This window comes from Leptodactylus fuscus, chromosome 5 (genome assembly GCF_031893055.1).
Source record: "Leptodactylus fuscus isolate aLepFus1 chromosome 5, aLepFus1.hap2, whole genome shotgun sequence".
Classification (NCBI taxonomy): domain Eukaryota; kingdom Metazoa; phylum Chordata; class Amphibia; order Anura; family Leptodactylidae; genus Leptodactylus; species Leptodactylus fuscus.
Genome location: NC_134269.1, coordinates 132,572,660 through 132,590,114, shown reverse-complemented (window position 1 = coordinate 132,590,114; position 17,455 = coordinate 132,572,660). Strand labels below are relative to the sequence as shown.

The window sequence follows — 17,455 nt, the reverse complement described above, 5'->3', positions numbered from 1 at the left end:
GGGCTATACACACGATCGATATTTTGACAGTCCGTCATGCTCTATTTTTGTCCGTTTTCACGAATATCTCCGGACGCCCTTCAGATGCAAAATGGATAGATGGATGGATGTCAGGAGCTTGGTGACAATTTTTGGCACCTAACATGCAAGTGCAATTATGTAAAGGCTTTTTCTGAGTAAATCCTCTCCCATTTGTTTGAAGTGATGAATCAGCTGCTACCTTCTACTGCTGAAACCCGTTTATTGGGGTTACTGCCAGAAGAGTAGAGGCATCATCATACCAGTTTCTTTCTCCAAGGATCACTTTTTATGGCAAGAAAGAAAATTAGTCTTCAGGTAGATGGCAGATCATCCTCCTTCCATATCTTAATGGAAATCACTAATAAAACAACACTCCCATTGAAAACGTGGAAAGTAGGAAAAGTAGAATACGCACTCAGAAATGTGTCAAGGTCAGGGATCTGTGGTGTAACTTACCCCTGACCCACTGTGTTATTTATACCCTGATAAGGTCCCTTGGTCATTTAGCTGTCATAATATGTATGGGCCTTTACTGTGTCGCATTGTCCACTTTGGATGTGTACCTTTTGATACCCTTTAGTACCTTTAATACCCTTTAATAGTGGGAACTCAGAACTATATATCTTGTAATGTGTCAAGTGTTAGGTTTCTTTAATAACAATAATCTGATTAGTATGAAAATTAATTTTTCTTATTTTTTTCTTATTTTAAACACAATGGGGGAAATTTACTAAGTTGTTTCTTGCCAAATGTGAGACACAACCCCGGTTCTGAGCCTCTGTGCGAATGTCGGAAGAACAGGGTGGAGAGCTGGCCGGTCTGGGGCAGGGAAGTCTTTGTTTGCCAGAAAACTGGCATAAGCCATGATAGAAATCTACACCGATATGTCTGTTTTATGAAGAGACCGGAGCCTATTTAAATCAGCCATGACCTGCACCTGTTGGGCCTTTATTTTAAGAAATACCATTCTTAATAAATCTGCCCCAATGAAAGTAATGTAATGACTTGCAGAGGCAGCAAATATCATGCAGCAGAGAATGACATATTAAATCTTTAATGCAGAATAATAAAGTTCAAAGGTCAGTCTAATCACCCCCCCCACACACACACACACACCTGTAGAGCTGCATTTCCTAATGTCTAGAACAAAAATGGAATGTCATGGATGGAAGCCATGTTTGTTTTGGTCTTTCAAAAGCACAATTTTTCTCTCATTAAAATTTAGTTGCTAAATTTCTCTTTAAACTATAACAAATACTATTAGAGATGAGCGAACACTGTTCGGATCAGCCGTTCCAAACAGCACGCTCCCATAGAAATGAATGGAAGCACTTGGCATGGCGACCGGCCGCCGGCAAAGTGTACGTGCCAGGTGCTTCCATTCATTTCTATGGGAGCGTGCTGTTCGGAACGGCTGATCCAAACAGTGTTCGCTCATCTCTAAATACTATTTTTCTTAATTTAAAGTAAAATTATAATGTCCTTGTATTGATTTATACTGGCATCAAGAGTTGCCAGTCAATCGCTTATTTGAACAACTGCTATTCTTCCCAACCCACTACATGTGTCCACTTGTTCATATGTCTCAGTGAAAAGAGGGAAGTGAGGTGGTTGCGTATCTGACAACATACACAACCCTTCTTTTGCCAACATCTGTTGTTTGAGGAAAGTTGTGACCCCATTATGCCCAGTAGATGGTTATCTTATGTGTATGGCATTGACCTCCACCCACTCCACTGAGTTCCTTGTTCTCTAGTGACAGACTGGGTGTCTTCATCATGTCCTGACTAGTAGTGGACCAATAATAGTGCAGTTTTAGTTGCATCTTGACTTGTAAGTCAGGTGGAACCATCAAGTACATACAAACAAGTGTTTTCCATAATTTGTGATTTGCAGGGAGTACATTATATTTGTGTATCCCCTGTATGGACTTCTTAAACATAAATAGAGATTTCTGTACACCAGTATTTATCACCTGATACTTATGTACAAACCTGATAGCTGGCCTACTTAAAAATAACTATTCTGCATGAGACAGTAAGTGTGTGACTCTTCAATAGATGGCCATAATGGTGGAAAAGTTTTAGAAGCGTTCCAAAAATATTTATACTACATATATTAGTGGAGTAATATTTTCTAGAAAAATATGCTGATTTAGGTTAAAGGGATTCTACTAGAGATGAGCGAACACTAAAATGTTCGGGGTTCGAAATCCGATTCGAACAGCCGCACACTGTTCAACTGTTCGAACAGGTTTCGAACCCCATTATAGTCTATGGGGGGAAATGCTAGTTTCAGGGGTACGCAACAGTCGATCAAATTCTACTTACCAAGTCCATGAGTGAGGGTCGGGCTGGATTATTCTCCCTGCGCAGCGTCCCCGCGTCCTCTTCCGGCCTTGAATTCACTCTGCTAGGCATCGGGCCTGGGCAGAGCCGACTGTGCATGCCCGCACTACAAGCAGACATGCGCAGTCGGCTCTGCCCAGGCCCGATGCCTGGCAGAGTGAATTCAGAGCTGGAAGAGGATGCGGGGATGCTACGCAGGGAGAAGACTTCTAAAGGTAAGAGAAGAACCAGCGTTGATTGGCAATGTATAGCATTCTGCCAATCAACGCTGGTTCTGCATCAAATCTTAACTTCGAACAGCTAGTAGTACTCGATCGAGTACAAGTATTTCGAATAACGTAGTATTCGATCGAATACCTACTCGCTCATCTCTAGATTCTACCACCAAAACAGCATTTTTTCTATTTATCACGTTGGAATAGCCTTAAGAAAGGTTATTCATCTCCTACCTTGCTCAGTCGCCGTTCTGTAGAAATACAGGTTTTCATTAGTATGCAAATGAGTTCTCTCGCAGCAATGGGGGCGGGTCCCAGCGTTCAAATGGCAATGGGGGCGTCACTACTACTGCCAGAGAACTCTCTCCATTGACGCCTCCATCTTCAGCTGCATCCTCCCCTTCTCTTGTCGTCTTCCATCTGGGTCAACTCCGACGCCTGCGCAGTCGGCTCTACTTGCGTCTCACTGGCAGAGCTCTTCTGCGAGAGAACTCATTTGCATACCGGTAAAAACTGGTATTTCTACAGAACGGCAGGCCTGAGGCGACTGAGAAAGGTGGGAGATTAATAGCCTTTAAGACTATTCCACGTGGTAAATAGAAAAAATGTTGTCTTAGTGGTAGAATCCCTTTTAAGGACCCATGTAGAGGGCCACAGCAAAAAAGTGCTGCAGGAAAAACCGTGGTGACAATGCATTGCAGTTTTTCATACAACGCTTTTCACATAAAGTCTGCATAGGTTTCTTCTGCGCACTTTCTGCTTCCGTTGTACCTATAGGTAAACCGCTGGCGTTTCCACAGATATAATTGACATGCTGCAGTTTCCAAAACTGGAAATCCCATCCACTTTTTAGGGACTGTAAAACACTGTTTTTTTCCCGTGGCATTTACGCCATGTGGGGCCCAGCCTTTCATTGTGTTTACATCAGTGTTGGTTTATTATTTTCTGCTCTGTCATTGTAGGAAAGCTATGAAAGTAACAGAACTGTAGTAACTGACATTGTTGACATCCACCTATGACTATAAAAGGATCCTTAACGTTTTAAGTAAACCTTTGCAGAAAACTTTAAACTGTAACTAAACTTTTCAACTACTTTTGATTTTCTACCAGCATTTGTTTCATTAATAAATGTTGTTATATTCTTTTATTAAAGGGGTATTCCCATGACGCTTGTTCACTAACCTGCAGGCTGTTGTGCTCTCTTCACTTATTGCTTTTCTCGGCACGTAGGTGGGCGGGGTTTCACTTGCACGGGATTGGTTGTAAATGAATTACCACAGTGTGAAGCTGATGTAGCAGAGCTGCATTTGAGTCAATTTGCATTACATACAGAGGTAACGGACTACCTATCTCAGCCCTTATCAGCCAAATTTAATTAAACCAACTGATAAGAGCTCAGAAATCCTGGAGCTCTCACCTCGCCTATCTGAGAAGCTCTGCTACTTAAAAGACACAGACAGCTCAGAGCTGCTCCCAGCCCCTCCCTCCCCCTCTGAGAGCAGGCAGTTACATCACTTGACAAATGAGCAGATAATCCCAAGGGCCATAGAAACGGAGTGTAAACAATGGAGTGAATAAATTAAGATAGCGGCCAAACAAAGCAGTTTTGATAAAGCCATGCATTTAGGAAAAGTCTCAAATCCACCTAAACTAGCAGTATAGATAGGATCCTTTAGATGGGACAACCCCTTTAACAAGTTTGGGCCTTTTTTGTGGTCTTTTTAGTATAACATTGAAGCTAATGATGATATGATACAAGAGGAAAGTCTTCTAAAAACTGTGGTGTGAATTAACCCTAGGAGAAATGGCACAGTGGAGTGCCCATACATACATGATAAAATAAGAGTAGTATGTAGTGCCTATATGTACATAAGACACTCAGAACTGTCTATATACAGTATATATACAATATAAAAGAATTGGTACTGTGCAGTGGCAATTTATGTAGGGTAAAACATAACTATTGACTAGTGAGATAGGACTGGTAGGATATATTTGGGGTGCAAGAATAATACTGGGCTATTTATGCAGGATAAAAGTAGCGGCACTATGCAGGTGGGTAGACTCTTGGGTAAGTGAGGAAACTAAGGCTGGGCTTCAGTTTAAAGTGTTATATTGTGGGAATTATGAAACAGTACTTCTGGTGTCACGTGAAAGATGAGCTTTTTATGGCATTTGTATTCTTTCCAGAGTGATCTCTGGTTGAAAACGGTCAAGACTGGAGTATTTATTTACAGTTGCTCCAATTTTTGGTAATGGCTTACCATAATCTGCCACATTGTCAGAGGACTGCACTAATACATTATATTGATAATTGATATTGAATTTTTGCCAGCATGCCTGGAATTAGTTGTCCAGTTTCCCCATTATGTCTTTAGTTTCCTTTCAATACTCAGGTAGCAGCTAACAGATGTATAAAGACTTGTCTGATCTGTGGCCAGTGGTACTTTGGAATGATGCATCATGGGGTATAATCTTCTTTCATGCTTTACGCATTTAGATATGAAGCCATTACTTTCTGCTTTTCTAGTGGAATTGAAATCCATGGTTTATACTACAAGAAAATAGTCTGAAATATCCACCAATTCAGTACCATGTGGCTACACAACTCATTTTTTAAAAATGGACCTATGAACTCTCATGGTCCGGTGAATAACATTTTTTGTCATTATGTAAAAATTGATTTAACAGCTGCTCTGTGAGCAAGTCCGGTCATCCATGTGCATAAATTACCCTGTCTTCACTATCTTTGCCCTATTCAGTTTACTGAATATTTGACAGACATATCCATCATATTGTATTTGTGAATTTGTACTGGTGTAATTATTCAGCTAGTTCATTGTAAGTAAAAGGTCTTTAGTGCTTTAGAGAAAATGTATTATAATCTCTTGAGACATTGATCCTCATAGTCTTCCTCAACACTATAGTAGTTTGGAAGGTTATATACAGAATGAGCAGGAAATGCATCCATACTTACAGTACGATATACTCTAATGGATATGAATCAGATATTTTTTTAAGTCCTTCTTGATTCAGAAAGTATACACAATAACTGAGAACGTTTGAAACCCCTCAAAACAGGAATTATGGTGGTCTGTAGATCTATTTTAATGCAGCAGTGAAGTGCCGTTATTACCCTACCGCCCATGTATGAATTATGAGTCACTTGATTCCATTTCATAATAGTATATGCTCACACTTGAGCATTTAAATTGGACATGTATTTCAGCTGCAGGGATCTACTGATGTACACTTTTTTCATAGATGTGCTGTGGAGTTGCTTTTGGGGTGCAGCATATCCACTCCAGATTCTGCCCATTGTCATTGCAGCGGGAGTAATTCTTGGAATTGAAATTAAATCAGGGTACTGTGACTACGACTTCTAGTTGCTAAAAGTTCAAACTTTTTCGGACTAGAAGGCAGGGTCGCAATGTGACTCCGTTCATAAATGGCAAGTCATCTAGGACTAACTAAAATGGCTACCACCACATGTACTAGACAGAAAAAAACACAGAAGACACACTTGTCTTGAGTCATTGTGATGTTCTGTATCCACCTGACAGCTTCTCAGCCAATATTTAGTGATTTGTGTATACTTTACAGTGCTGCTGATGTTATATACAATATATTAGGTGGAAAAATGAGGCATATCTGTGGAAATAGAGGAAGGATGTGTTATTCATCATTACATGATACAGGGCACTCAGTGCTGCAAAGCTTGTAGTACAGCTAGTAGGAGAATGTGAACACAGTTTAGTCAGAGTCAATCAATTACAAGCAAATTAGTAATATAAATCAGAATGATTGACAATAATCTAATTTTGACTAAGACTGGAAACGCAGCTGTTTTTGCTGCCTTTTTTTGAGCCAAAGCCAGTAGGGAGAAGTAGAGGTATAAGTACTTGCTATATATTTCCCATTCCTATTGTAGTCACTTCTTGTATTTTCTCAAAACTGCAGTAATTTCTGCAAAAAAAAAAAAAAGCTGTGTATCCACAATGTGTGTCCATAGCTTTAGTCTGTTTTGCAATAGAGCAGATTGATCTGTCCACATATTGTTTAACAGTTTTTACTGACAAAGTCAGTCCTGTTAGTGAAAAATCTTATCTTTAAAGGGTTTTTTTCTTGCAACTGTTTATTATTATTATGTTTTGTTATTCGTTAAAGACATACAAACTGCTCTTCAATTGCACTAATCTGAAAAAAGTCTCCATAATTTAAGGATTTGTTTTGGGAGTTTTGCTCACCTAGTAAACAGTGTGACAGAGCCTGCTAATGTGAAAAAAATCTTAGCTTCTTAAGTTTTTTGTTGGTTCCCACCAATAAATAGCCTCATAACCTGCACCAATCTGAAAAATGTGTTATTCAAAGGAGGGATTTTTTAGCCAATCATGCTTGGCGCAGCTACTGCCCCTGTTACCACTCTGCCAGATATGTCTTGCAACCTAGCCACTCACATTCCACTGTACAACACAATGGTTTGATTTTACATTTGCTCCCATAAAGGTTTTTTAAAAAAAAATAAAAAAAACTATAAAGCCAATTTTTTCATTACTTTTGAACTAGACTCAGTCACAAATTTTCTCTCAAATAATAACAATCTTGAAGCACCTACAACTGATCAATATTGGCTATTTTTCTAGAAAACCATTGCTTTTTGCATTATAACCATCATGTGTGTCTAAAAATCCACAGGCAAGCACCTTTTCCAAAAAAAAGGGTAGCTATGGAGCTCTCAAATGGTAAAATGAGAGAGGTTCCTATGAGCCAGAGAGTCTTCTACACTTTGCTTTAAGCCACTTTAACCGCTTCCCGACCGGCCCCTGTAGATTAACGTCGGCGCGGCTTGGGCTCTGTGCCGCGCCGACGTTAATTAACGGCCCCTTTTAAAATGGGGATCGGGTCTCCCCGAGGGTCGGGAGCTCCGTGGACCCAGCGCTAATGGCTGCTGGGGTCCACGGAGACATGATCAGGACCTGATAGATTCAGGTCCCGATCATGTAGCGGCCATGTCAGGGAAAGTTTGTTGCAGTAACAAACTTTCCCTGACATGCGATGCCGCCGCGGGTTAGATGATCCTGCAGGCGGCATCGGAAGCAAGTGTTAGCTATATGTGATAGCTAACACTGTGCTCTATATACTCCGCTCGGAGCTGGTCTCCGAGCGGAGGTTTTAACCTCTTAGATGCCGGCGGTGAAACATCACCGCCGTATCCAAGGGGCTTAGCAAAGATAAAGTGCCCCCTGGGCACCCCCGCGGCGAGATCGGGGGGTGCCCATAAGTATCTTCTGCAGCCTGGGGTCTGACCAGTGAACCCAGGCTGCTAAGAGCCCCCAGTACCTGGTTGATCCTACCAGGTATAGAGGAAGCCAGCCGATGCGTCTGTATTGGCTGGCTTCCTCCATAGACTGCAATACACTGTATTGCAGTCTATAGCATAGAGCCAGCGATCCTCTCTGATCGCTGGTTCTAGTGTCCTTATAGAACAAATAAAAAATTAAATAAAAAGTTAAAAAATAAAGAAAGAAAGTGTGTAAAATTTTTTTATATAATTATAAACCCCCCCAAATTCCCTTTTCTTATATAAAATTAATGATATAAAAAACAAAACAAAATAGTAATAAAAACAATACATATTTGGTATCAACGCGTCCGTCACAATCTGTACAATAAAACAAACAATATTTAACCTACACAGTGAATACCGGAAAAAAAAATGCAAAAAAAACGGCAAAAGTAATGTTTTTTCGCCATCAAGTTCACATGTACCCCAAAACAGTACCAATACAAATCACAGGTTGTCCCGCAAAAAAATAAGCCATAAACCAATTCTGTCAACTGAAAAATAAAAATGTTATACCTCTCAGAAGTTGGTGATGCAAAAGTAATTGATTTACGTCCCCAAATGGATTTTTTGTTCTGCAAAACTAGTAACACATAAAAAACAATATAAATGAGGTATCGCCGTAATCGTACCGACCCGCAGAATAAAGGTCACATGTTACTTATGCTATACGCCTTGCAGAAATTTTTTTTTAAAGGCAAAACACAATACCAGAATTGATAGGGATTTTTTTTTAATTCATCAAGAAAGAGTTAATAAAAGTAAGTCAATATGTTAAACACCCAAAAATGTTATAACAAAATACATCTCATACCGCAAACATCAAGCCCTCATGCGGCCACATCACCAGAAAAATAAAAAAAAATTATAGCCTGTACAGTGTGAAGACAAAAAAAACCACAACTGGCTACGACAGGAAGGGAATGTATAAGCTGTGCGAGCGAATACTGGGGTACAAACCAGATTTAGAGCTTACGACGGAAAATAAACCAGAACTGCCCCCCTTAGTGACCCCCCCCCCAACATAGTAGCTACTGGAGATATAGTAGGAAATTTGGTGTTCCCAATGTACTCCGCACAGCTTACATATCTACTATTCACCGTCCGCTGCGCAATCACGTTTAGGATACTATTGCCCAATACACCCCCTAATAAGTTCTTTGAGGGGTGCAGTTTTTAAAACGGGGAATCTAAGGGATTCCACTTTACTGGTACTTTAGAGGCTCTACAAACCTGACATGGGCAACCAGATACCAAACATCTGAATCTGCGATCCAAAAAACAAAATAGCGCTCCTTCCCTTCTGTGCCCGACTGTGCCCAAACAGCCGTTTCTACCCACATATGGCATTAAGTACCTTATCCGGGGTACACCAGTGTCATACCTGTGGGCATAAACTGCTGCTTGGGTACCCAGCAGGGCGCAGAAGGGAAGGAGCGATATGTGCTTTTGGACAGCTGATTTAGATTGTTGGTTTTTGGACACCATGTCACATTTGTAGAGACTCTAAAATCTCCCCTACAAAATGGGGTCACTTGTTGGGGAATTCCAAATTACTGTCACCTCCAGGGCTCTGCAAAAACAACATGGCGTCAGGAAACCCCTCCAAATCTGTACACCAAAAGCTGAAAATCCCACTCCTCCTTCCCTTCTGAGCCCTGCTGTATGCCCAAGCAGCAGTGTACACCCACATATATAACTTCTTTCTACCCGGGATGGCCCCTTAATAGTTTTAGGAGTGCACAAAGTGGGTGCAACTCATTGGGCACCGAAATGGCATATTTCTTTCAAAATTTAAATTTTCATTTTGTGCATTAATTTTTGGGAAGCATTTTTAGGCTCAGAATGATAATACCCCTTGATACATTCCTTGATGGGTGTAGTTTTTAAAATGGAGTCACATTTGAGGGGTTTCCATTGTATTGAGACTTTAGGGGCTCAGCAGATGCGACATGGCACCTCAAAACTATTCCAGCAATATCTGCCCACCAAAAGCAAAATAGCGCTCCTTCCATTCTGAGCCCCGCCATGTTCCCATACAGCAGATTATGGCCATATATGGGGTATTGCCGTGTTCAAGAGAAATTGTTTAACAAACTGTGGGGGGCTTTTTCTCCTTTAACCCCTTGTGAAAATGAAAACTTTGGAGATAAAGGGACATTTTAGTAATTTTTCACCTACACATCCCAAGGTTATTAAAATCTGTGAAATGGCTATAGGGTCAAAATGCTCACTATACCCCCCAATGAATACCTTAAGGGGCCTAGTTTATAAAATAGGGTCATTTATGGGGGTTTTCAATTGTTTTGGTAACTCAAATCTTGTTTGAATGTGCAATGGGTCTGAAACATTTTGAAGCAAAAATTGTGTCTTGAAACCCAGTTGGTGCTCCCTTCTTTTTGGGCCCTACTGTGCGTCCGTACATAGGATTAAGGCCACAAAGTGTACATTTTTGAACACAGGAGAAATTGGGTCATCTATTTTGGGGTGTTTTTATTTATTTTCATGTGTTATGGGGAAAAAAGCTGCCTTTAAAATGACACTTTTGTGTAAAAAATATGAAAAATTTTAGTTTGACACAAATTTTTTCAAAACTTATGGGGTCAAAATACTCACTATACCCCTCAATGAATAACTCACAGGGTCTAGTTTCCAAAATGGGGTCACAATTTGGAGGTTTCTACTGTTTGGACATCTAGAGGGCTCTGCAAATGGGACATGGTGCTTGATCATGATTCCAGCAAAATCTGGCCTCCAAAACCCAATTAGCGCTCTTTCCGTTCTGAGAGCTGCCATGTGTCCGTATATCAATATACCAGAACATATGGGGTATTGTTGCATTCAATAGAAAGTGTGTAGCAATATGTGGGTTGCAATTTCTCCTTTAACCCCTTTTGAAGATAAAAAATTGGGGGCTAAAGTCACATTATATTAGGGAAATTTTTTTTTTAAATTTTCATGTCTCAATGGTAAAAAAATCTGTGAAACACCTGTAGGGTCAAAGTGCTAACTATAACCCTGGATACATTCCTTGAGGGGTCTAGTTTCCAAAATGGTGTTATTTTGAGGGGGTTTCCACTGTTATGGCACTTCAGGGGCTCTGCAAATGCGACATGGTGCCTGTAACAGATTCCAGCAAAATCTGCCCTCCAAAATCCCAATAGCGCTCCTTCTGTTCTGGACCCTACAGTGTGCCCATACATCTTTTAACATTCTCACATGGAATAGTTTCATGCTTGGGGGAAATTGCTTAATAGAATTTAGAATGCGTTTTCTCCTTTAACACGTTGTGAATGTGTAAGATCTAGGGCTAAATGAAAATATTAGTGAAAAAAAATTGAAATTGTAAATTTGACCTCTATTTTGTTTTAATTGCCATGAAATGCTGAAAGGGTTAAGAAACTTCCTAAATGCAGTTATGAATTCTTACAGGAGTGAAGTTTTTAGAATGGGGTGATTTATGGGGGTTCTATTAGAGAGGCCTTTTAAGACCCCTTCAGAACTGAACTGGTCCCTTGAAAAATGTGTGTTGGAAATATTCTTAAAAATTTGGAAAATTACTGCTTGACTTGTAAGCCTTATAACATCTGAAAAAAATGAAAGGGTGATTAAAGTTTGATGCCAATATAAAGCAGAGATATGGTAAATTAAATGTATGAAGTAATTTGGGTAGTATGACATTCTACATGAAAGGCATGCAATTTCAAAGTTTGAAAATTGCATTTTTTTCAAAATTTTAACCAAATTTCCTATTTTTTCATAATTAAAGACAAAACATATTGGCCAAAATGTACCACTGACACGAAGTACAATGTGTCACGAGAAAACAATCTCAGAATCACCATGATAAGTTAATGCATCTCAAAGTTATTACCATCTAAAGTGACACATGTCAGATTTGAAAAATGAGGCCCGGTCATCTAGGTACTTTTAGGCTCGGTCTTGAAGAGGTTAAGCTGTGGTTCATACCAAACTTGTTTGACCCAAAACTAGTCTTGGTCCCAAAGGAAATGAATCTTGAGAAGTTTGCCCATCTGCAGTATCAACATCTATTACATATTTGTACATTAAGCAGATTTATGGATTGAATTTGTAGATATCTTTACTGAACAATGATTATTATGGTAGAAATGTTGTATGAATAAACCAACAAGGGTTTTCACTTGTCTGTATCTATTGTTTGTGCCTAGGCTCTCCAAGCAGCAAGACAGCTTCTTTTACAACAGCAAACGAGTGGATTGAAGTCTCCAAAGAGCAGCGAAAAACAAAGACCACTGCAGGTACAGTATGTTCTAATGAAGGACATGGTGTACTATAAAGCTTTTACAGTAATAGGACATGTTTGCGGTACACAGTTTACAAATGGGCCATACACTGTAATGATGGGAAATAAATATCGCTTCTTCTGACTGCATTGTAGGAAATCAGGGAACATATTGATATGCTGCTCACAGCATAAATGTAAGATTTCATTGTGGACAACCTATATCATTAATAGCTATGATTCTGCTGAATGATATCTTTTTGAAAGAAAACTGTCTTCAAAAACTCCTTGAAGGCATAAAAGTTGTACAAAGAGAAAGACATGAGAGACCTCAAGGCAAATATCTGTATACTGTTTGGGATACAATGTTATTTGTGCTTTTCAAAAGTAGTTTCCCCTTGTTTCTAACATTTTTTTTTTTTTTTATACATAAAAAGTTTGCTTTTCACCTGCAGCTGAGTAGTCATTCCAGTATACTCAATTGGCTCGTGGCAACATCTTAATTCATAACTTTAGTTCTAAATAATACAGAGAGTAAGTAAGGAACTGTCTCCCCAAGGGTACCTTGAAAATGCTGTCAGAGAAGTGTACCTGTTTTCCCCCTCTCAGAAGTAGAGAATACTCATACACTAGCACAAATTGAACTTTGAATGTTTAATTTATTATCTCTGGAGGTTTTTTTTTTATCAGTAGAAATAATGTGAAATTGTAGCAAAAAGCAAAGCTATATATGTCATGTATATTGTTCTGATTTTCCCCTGAATTTTTCTTTTACCTGCCTATGTGGAATATTTACAAAAAATATCGTATATTGGGTAACTTGGGATCACCATTTATAAGGCAAACCTGACCTCCGCTATCTCAATTTTAAGGAGCAGCATTTTGGCAGATATCCTATCCATACTCACAACAGTACTCGCACTATTCAACAGCAATAACTGGTAATAAAGTATTTTAGGTGCACATACATCATCGGATAAGCCCTCTATTGCCCGTTGCTATGAGTATTGTCTTCAGGATAAGACCAGGGATGGTTTAGAAGACAACAGTGTTTTAAAAGTGGCAGATTATATTTAAGTCTGCTTATCGTGGGGCTCTACGCCCACTACACCTACATGTGACCTTTCTTAAGTTTCTCAGTTTTGAAAGTGAGTTAGCATTTTACAGGCTTTCCACATGGGGTGATTGTTGCCAATAATTGTTCTGTGTGAACAATTGCAGTGACTGACCGATGAAGAATAATGTATTCACTTGTCATTGATCGCATCTTTTATGCCGAGCTCCATGATAGAATAGATTAGGAATCATGGAATCTAGAAAAGACATGCTCCAAATACTCAAAAAGTGAATATTTACCATAAATCACATAGATCAATTAATTATTTTAAAATTTGCTGTGCAGTAAATCTTTTAGCTACATTCTGTTCCAGTAATGATCTCCCGTAGAGAGAAACATCATCAATGACACCTTAGAGTACCTATTGTACTAATAATTTGACTTCTTTGTATAAATCTTAGCATAAATGTATTAGCGATGTATTCATTTATCATACAGTGGTGCATGATTGAATGTATTCAACCATTTGATTGCTACCATTTAAACCTAGATAATGCCCCATTTTTATATGCACTTTTAGTATAATTGCAAACAGTTCTTGCTATGCTTTATTAAAATATCACAGTGACTGTGTATTCTGATGTCTTTGGTGAATTGTAGCATATTTTTAGCATATTTCAATATTACCAAACTAATACTTTTATGTCCATTCCCTTTACATACCTGGTCAGTTTATACCTTCACCTTAGAAATTAGCAATAGAGCAATGACTGTGAGGCAGGGTTCACACTACCGTTGGATTCCATTCTGAAGGTGTCCGTTTAAAAAAAAAAAAAAAGACACCTATCATAAATGACACAAAAGGACAGTAACTGATGGCTATCAGTTTCTGTCCATTATATGTCTGTTGCCCATAGACCTCAATGTTAAAAAAAAAAAAAAAAACAAAAAAAAAACAGACACTTGCTGTCCGTTTTTTTCAAATGGACAGAAAAGTCCAGCTTGTAGGATTTTTTTGTCCACTTAAAAACGAACATGGCTGTAAACGGACACTAAAGGACACAAGATAAAATCCCATTTAAATGAATGGAAATTCCAAACGGACCAGCTAGTGTCCCTTGCTAAAATCTTGTAAAGACAATAGCCATGAACACAGCTGAGCGGACACCAACGGTAGTGTCAACGCCCCCTTAGAAATTCCAGTACAGGTAATTTATCCAATACATAAATAGATAATATGCTACAACTATATTTCTGTGATCACTTTAATTGTTCAAAATTGCATTAACCTAAATGGTACCAATATCGTAATCTTCAAGGTAGTCATATTTCATTATGTTGTGTGAAATTTACCTTCATAGGGATTATTATTCTTGTAGGTATGCCCTTCCTTACTTTTTTCTTTGCTGGATGTGTCCAGATTATTAGACTATCCTGTAACTTATTTGACAAAGTAGACATTTTTGGGATGGCTTCTTAGTATAAATCACTAGTTGCATAAAAATACATATTTGCGGTCATGTGATCAAATGAATTTCAATTTTTGTTAGCCAGGTTGGTGGATTAGATGTACTGTTTACGGTAGTAACAGTCACCTGTAATGGCAGCTATCTTGTTTATCCTGTCTGAAAGCTGCCATGGTAATTTGGTACATTTGCTATTCAGTATATGTATAGTTGTTGTTGTTTTTTTTTTACATTGTATAAAGATGTAAGTTGTTAGATGTTTTTCCCTTAATTAGCAAGTGGCATTTTCATTTTATTCATCCTAGCTATTAGTTTTTTGACTTTTCAAGATAAAGTTGTTCTTCTATCTATAAAATCTAAGACACTCTATTATACATATTGTTTGTTAATGTTACAATATCTCGGAATGCAACATAAGCTTTCCATTGTGACTTGATTTCTTTGTTCTTAGCTAATAACCCAGATAAATCTGTGTGCATTTTATGATTTCTTTAGTACAGAACAAAATGTTTTATACATAAAATAATAGATTTGTGCTAATACGTACAAATTAAAAAAAAAATCCATGAATTTTATTTTGCATTTATTTATTAACTCATTGTTTTTTAAGGGTGAAGGTTAGATGAAAGAGAAGCAAGAAATGCATACAAATATGTAAAGATCTACTGTTTAATTCACCAAGGTCGTATTGTAAACTGTAAGTCAGGCCATGATTCATTTAATAAGCATATAATGCAAAATGCAGAGTAGTAACCATATTAACGTGATTAAACAAAACATATTGCTTGACAATGTATTATTTTTATTGTACATATATCCAGGAAAAAATCCTAATGCGCGTTTGCATTTTATTCTTTTGTCTCTCTTATATATGTAGATTGAACCGCTTTGCCCAGCACTTCATGTCCTCTAAGCCATTGTACAGAATAATGTTGATTATCAATGTTCAGTGATCACATTCCACTTGTGACTTGAGTACCCATTACCACATCACCAATGCAAACTAATCCTGGCACAATAAGTTTCAAGTAAGATATCGTAAAATTTCTTCTGATAATTTTCCTTGAGAACTGTACATTAAATGGCATTATAAAGAAGGATTTAACGCTGCAATTAGCCTGCTGCTTGTCTTCTCACACGGACCTAGGACTGTATATATAGATGTAACATTAAAATCCCTTAAGCATTAAGCAATAATTAAGGGAATTAAAAAGTTTATCATTTATATGAAACAACCTCTGCCCATAAAAGTCAACACACAACTACAGGAATAAAGTGAATGTTGCATGGCATCCTCAACAAGTACACCATACCTACACTGTGCTACAGTTCAATGGTGTCTCCTAACTCATTACCATAACATAGCTGATCATTGTCATGTGTACATTCCTTGCCAATTTAGGGGGACGTCCACTATACTTCAGGTATGTCTCTTGAGTGCGATTGGGTGCTGATTCTAGTTGAGTGTTCTTGGTCATATATTTTTAGCTTCCATTCACGTTATTAGAAGGAATACAAAATTGTGTAACCCTCTCTGCACTGACGCCAAAGGCTGGCGCTTGCTTGTTTGGGACATCTTTCTCAGTCTTCCCCTGGATATGCCACAGATGCAGTCATATAGAAAAGTCATCCTAAGTGAATATATTAAAAATTATAGCGTATCTTGTGATCTGTTGTTTACACTTGATCACACAAAAATATTATGTAGAACAAATGTACTCTAGGAAATAATTTATAGGGGTGCAGAATTTGCAATTGCATTTGTGAGTCATTCTGTCTCATATAGAGATAGCAAGGTATGCCTTTATATGTAGCAGTATAACACATTGTCTTTCATAATCTGTACTATATGCATTTGACTATGTAAAAAATATTAAACTGGAAGATGTCTGTATAAATGGCTATAATGACTGGTTTGGAGATTTGAATCTGATTTAATATTTCTTATTCTAAAATGCTTCACCATTGCCAAAAAAACACCAAAAGTATGATCGTTGAACAAAATTGGATTAATTGTCCATGTTTGGAATAATGCTTTGCAATTCTTGTAATCTTTCCCGTCAGGATAAAGACTGAGAGCATAAAGCCCTTGTTAAAGTAAAACTTGTTTGTAATGCAAATATTCAGGATGTTTATGGTACAAAAACATTTAGTCATGCATCAAGTAATACAAGTTTTATGTTGATTTAGAAAGCAACATGATACAAAACAAAACATTAATATAGAAAATATTCCATATGCAGTATTATATTAGTTGCGTTATTGGTAAGTGTGTATTTGGCCATAGCAGGGGTGAACCTGCCCTTTTCGCCGCCCCAGGCGGACGACAGAAAGCCGCCCCCCCCCCCTCCCAGGAGGAGGGGGGTGAAGTGGAGGGGGCGTAGCAGAGCAAAGGGGGTGGGGAGAAGTGAGGGGGCGGGACTTAGCTGCATGAGCAGGCAGGGGGAGCACCTGCTCTTTGCCTGAGCGTGAGGGGAGGCCACTGGAGCGGTCGCTTTAGGTCGCCTCATGGGAGGTGCGGCGCTGGGCCACAGTATTGTACTATTTGAGGTTGTCCATACTTCTTCAATGCGACACCAAATTATTTCAATCACTTTGCTGATATTTCAGAATTTTGTAGATATTTGCCACTTAGTATACACAGAAAAGTCGCATCAATTGGTACCCATACCTACTGGAATGATCTGATGTGTATGAACACTTCAGCTGATGTTCAATCAGTGTTGGTTATGTTAAATCC

The 17,455-nt window shown here is 38.5% G+C and overlaps 1 protein-coding gene across 14 annotated transcripts in view; it reads left to right on the top strand.

Annotated features, from left to right (window-relative positions):
• FOXP2 (forkhead box P2) overlaps positions 1 to 17,455 on the top strand; it is a 198,860-nt gene that overhangs the window by 60,842 nt on the left and 120,563 nt on the right. For 12 of the 14 annotated variants that reach the window (XM_075274240.1, XM_075274245.1, XM_075274248.1 and 9 more), the window contains exon 3: positions 12,119 to 12,208. In XM_075274240.1, coding sequence (XP_075130341.1) covers positions 12,119 to 12,208 — 90 coding nt within the window. Of the gene's footprint in view, positions 1 to 12,118; positions 12,209 to 15,344; positions 15,413 to 15,592; positions 15,744 to 17,455 lie in introns of those variants that run through there. The other 2 variants (XM_075274249.1, XM_075274250.1) reach the window with 2 other exon arrangements.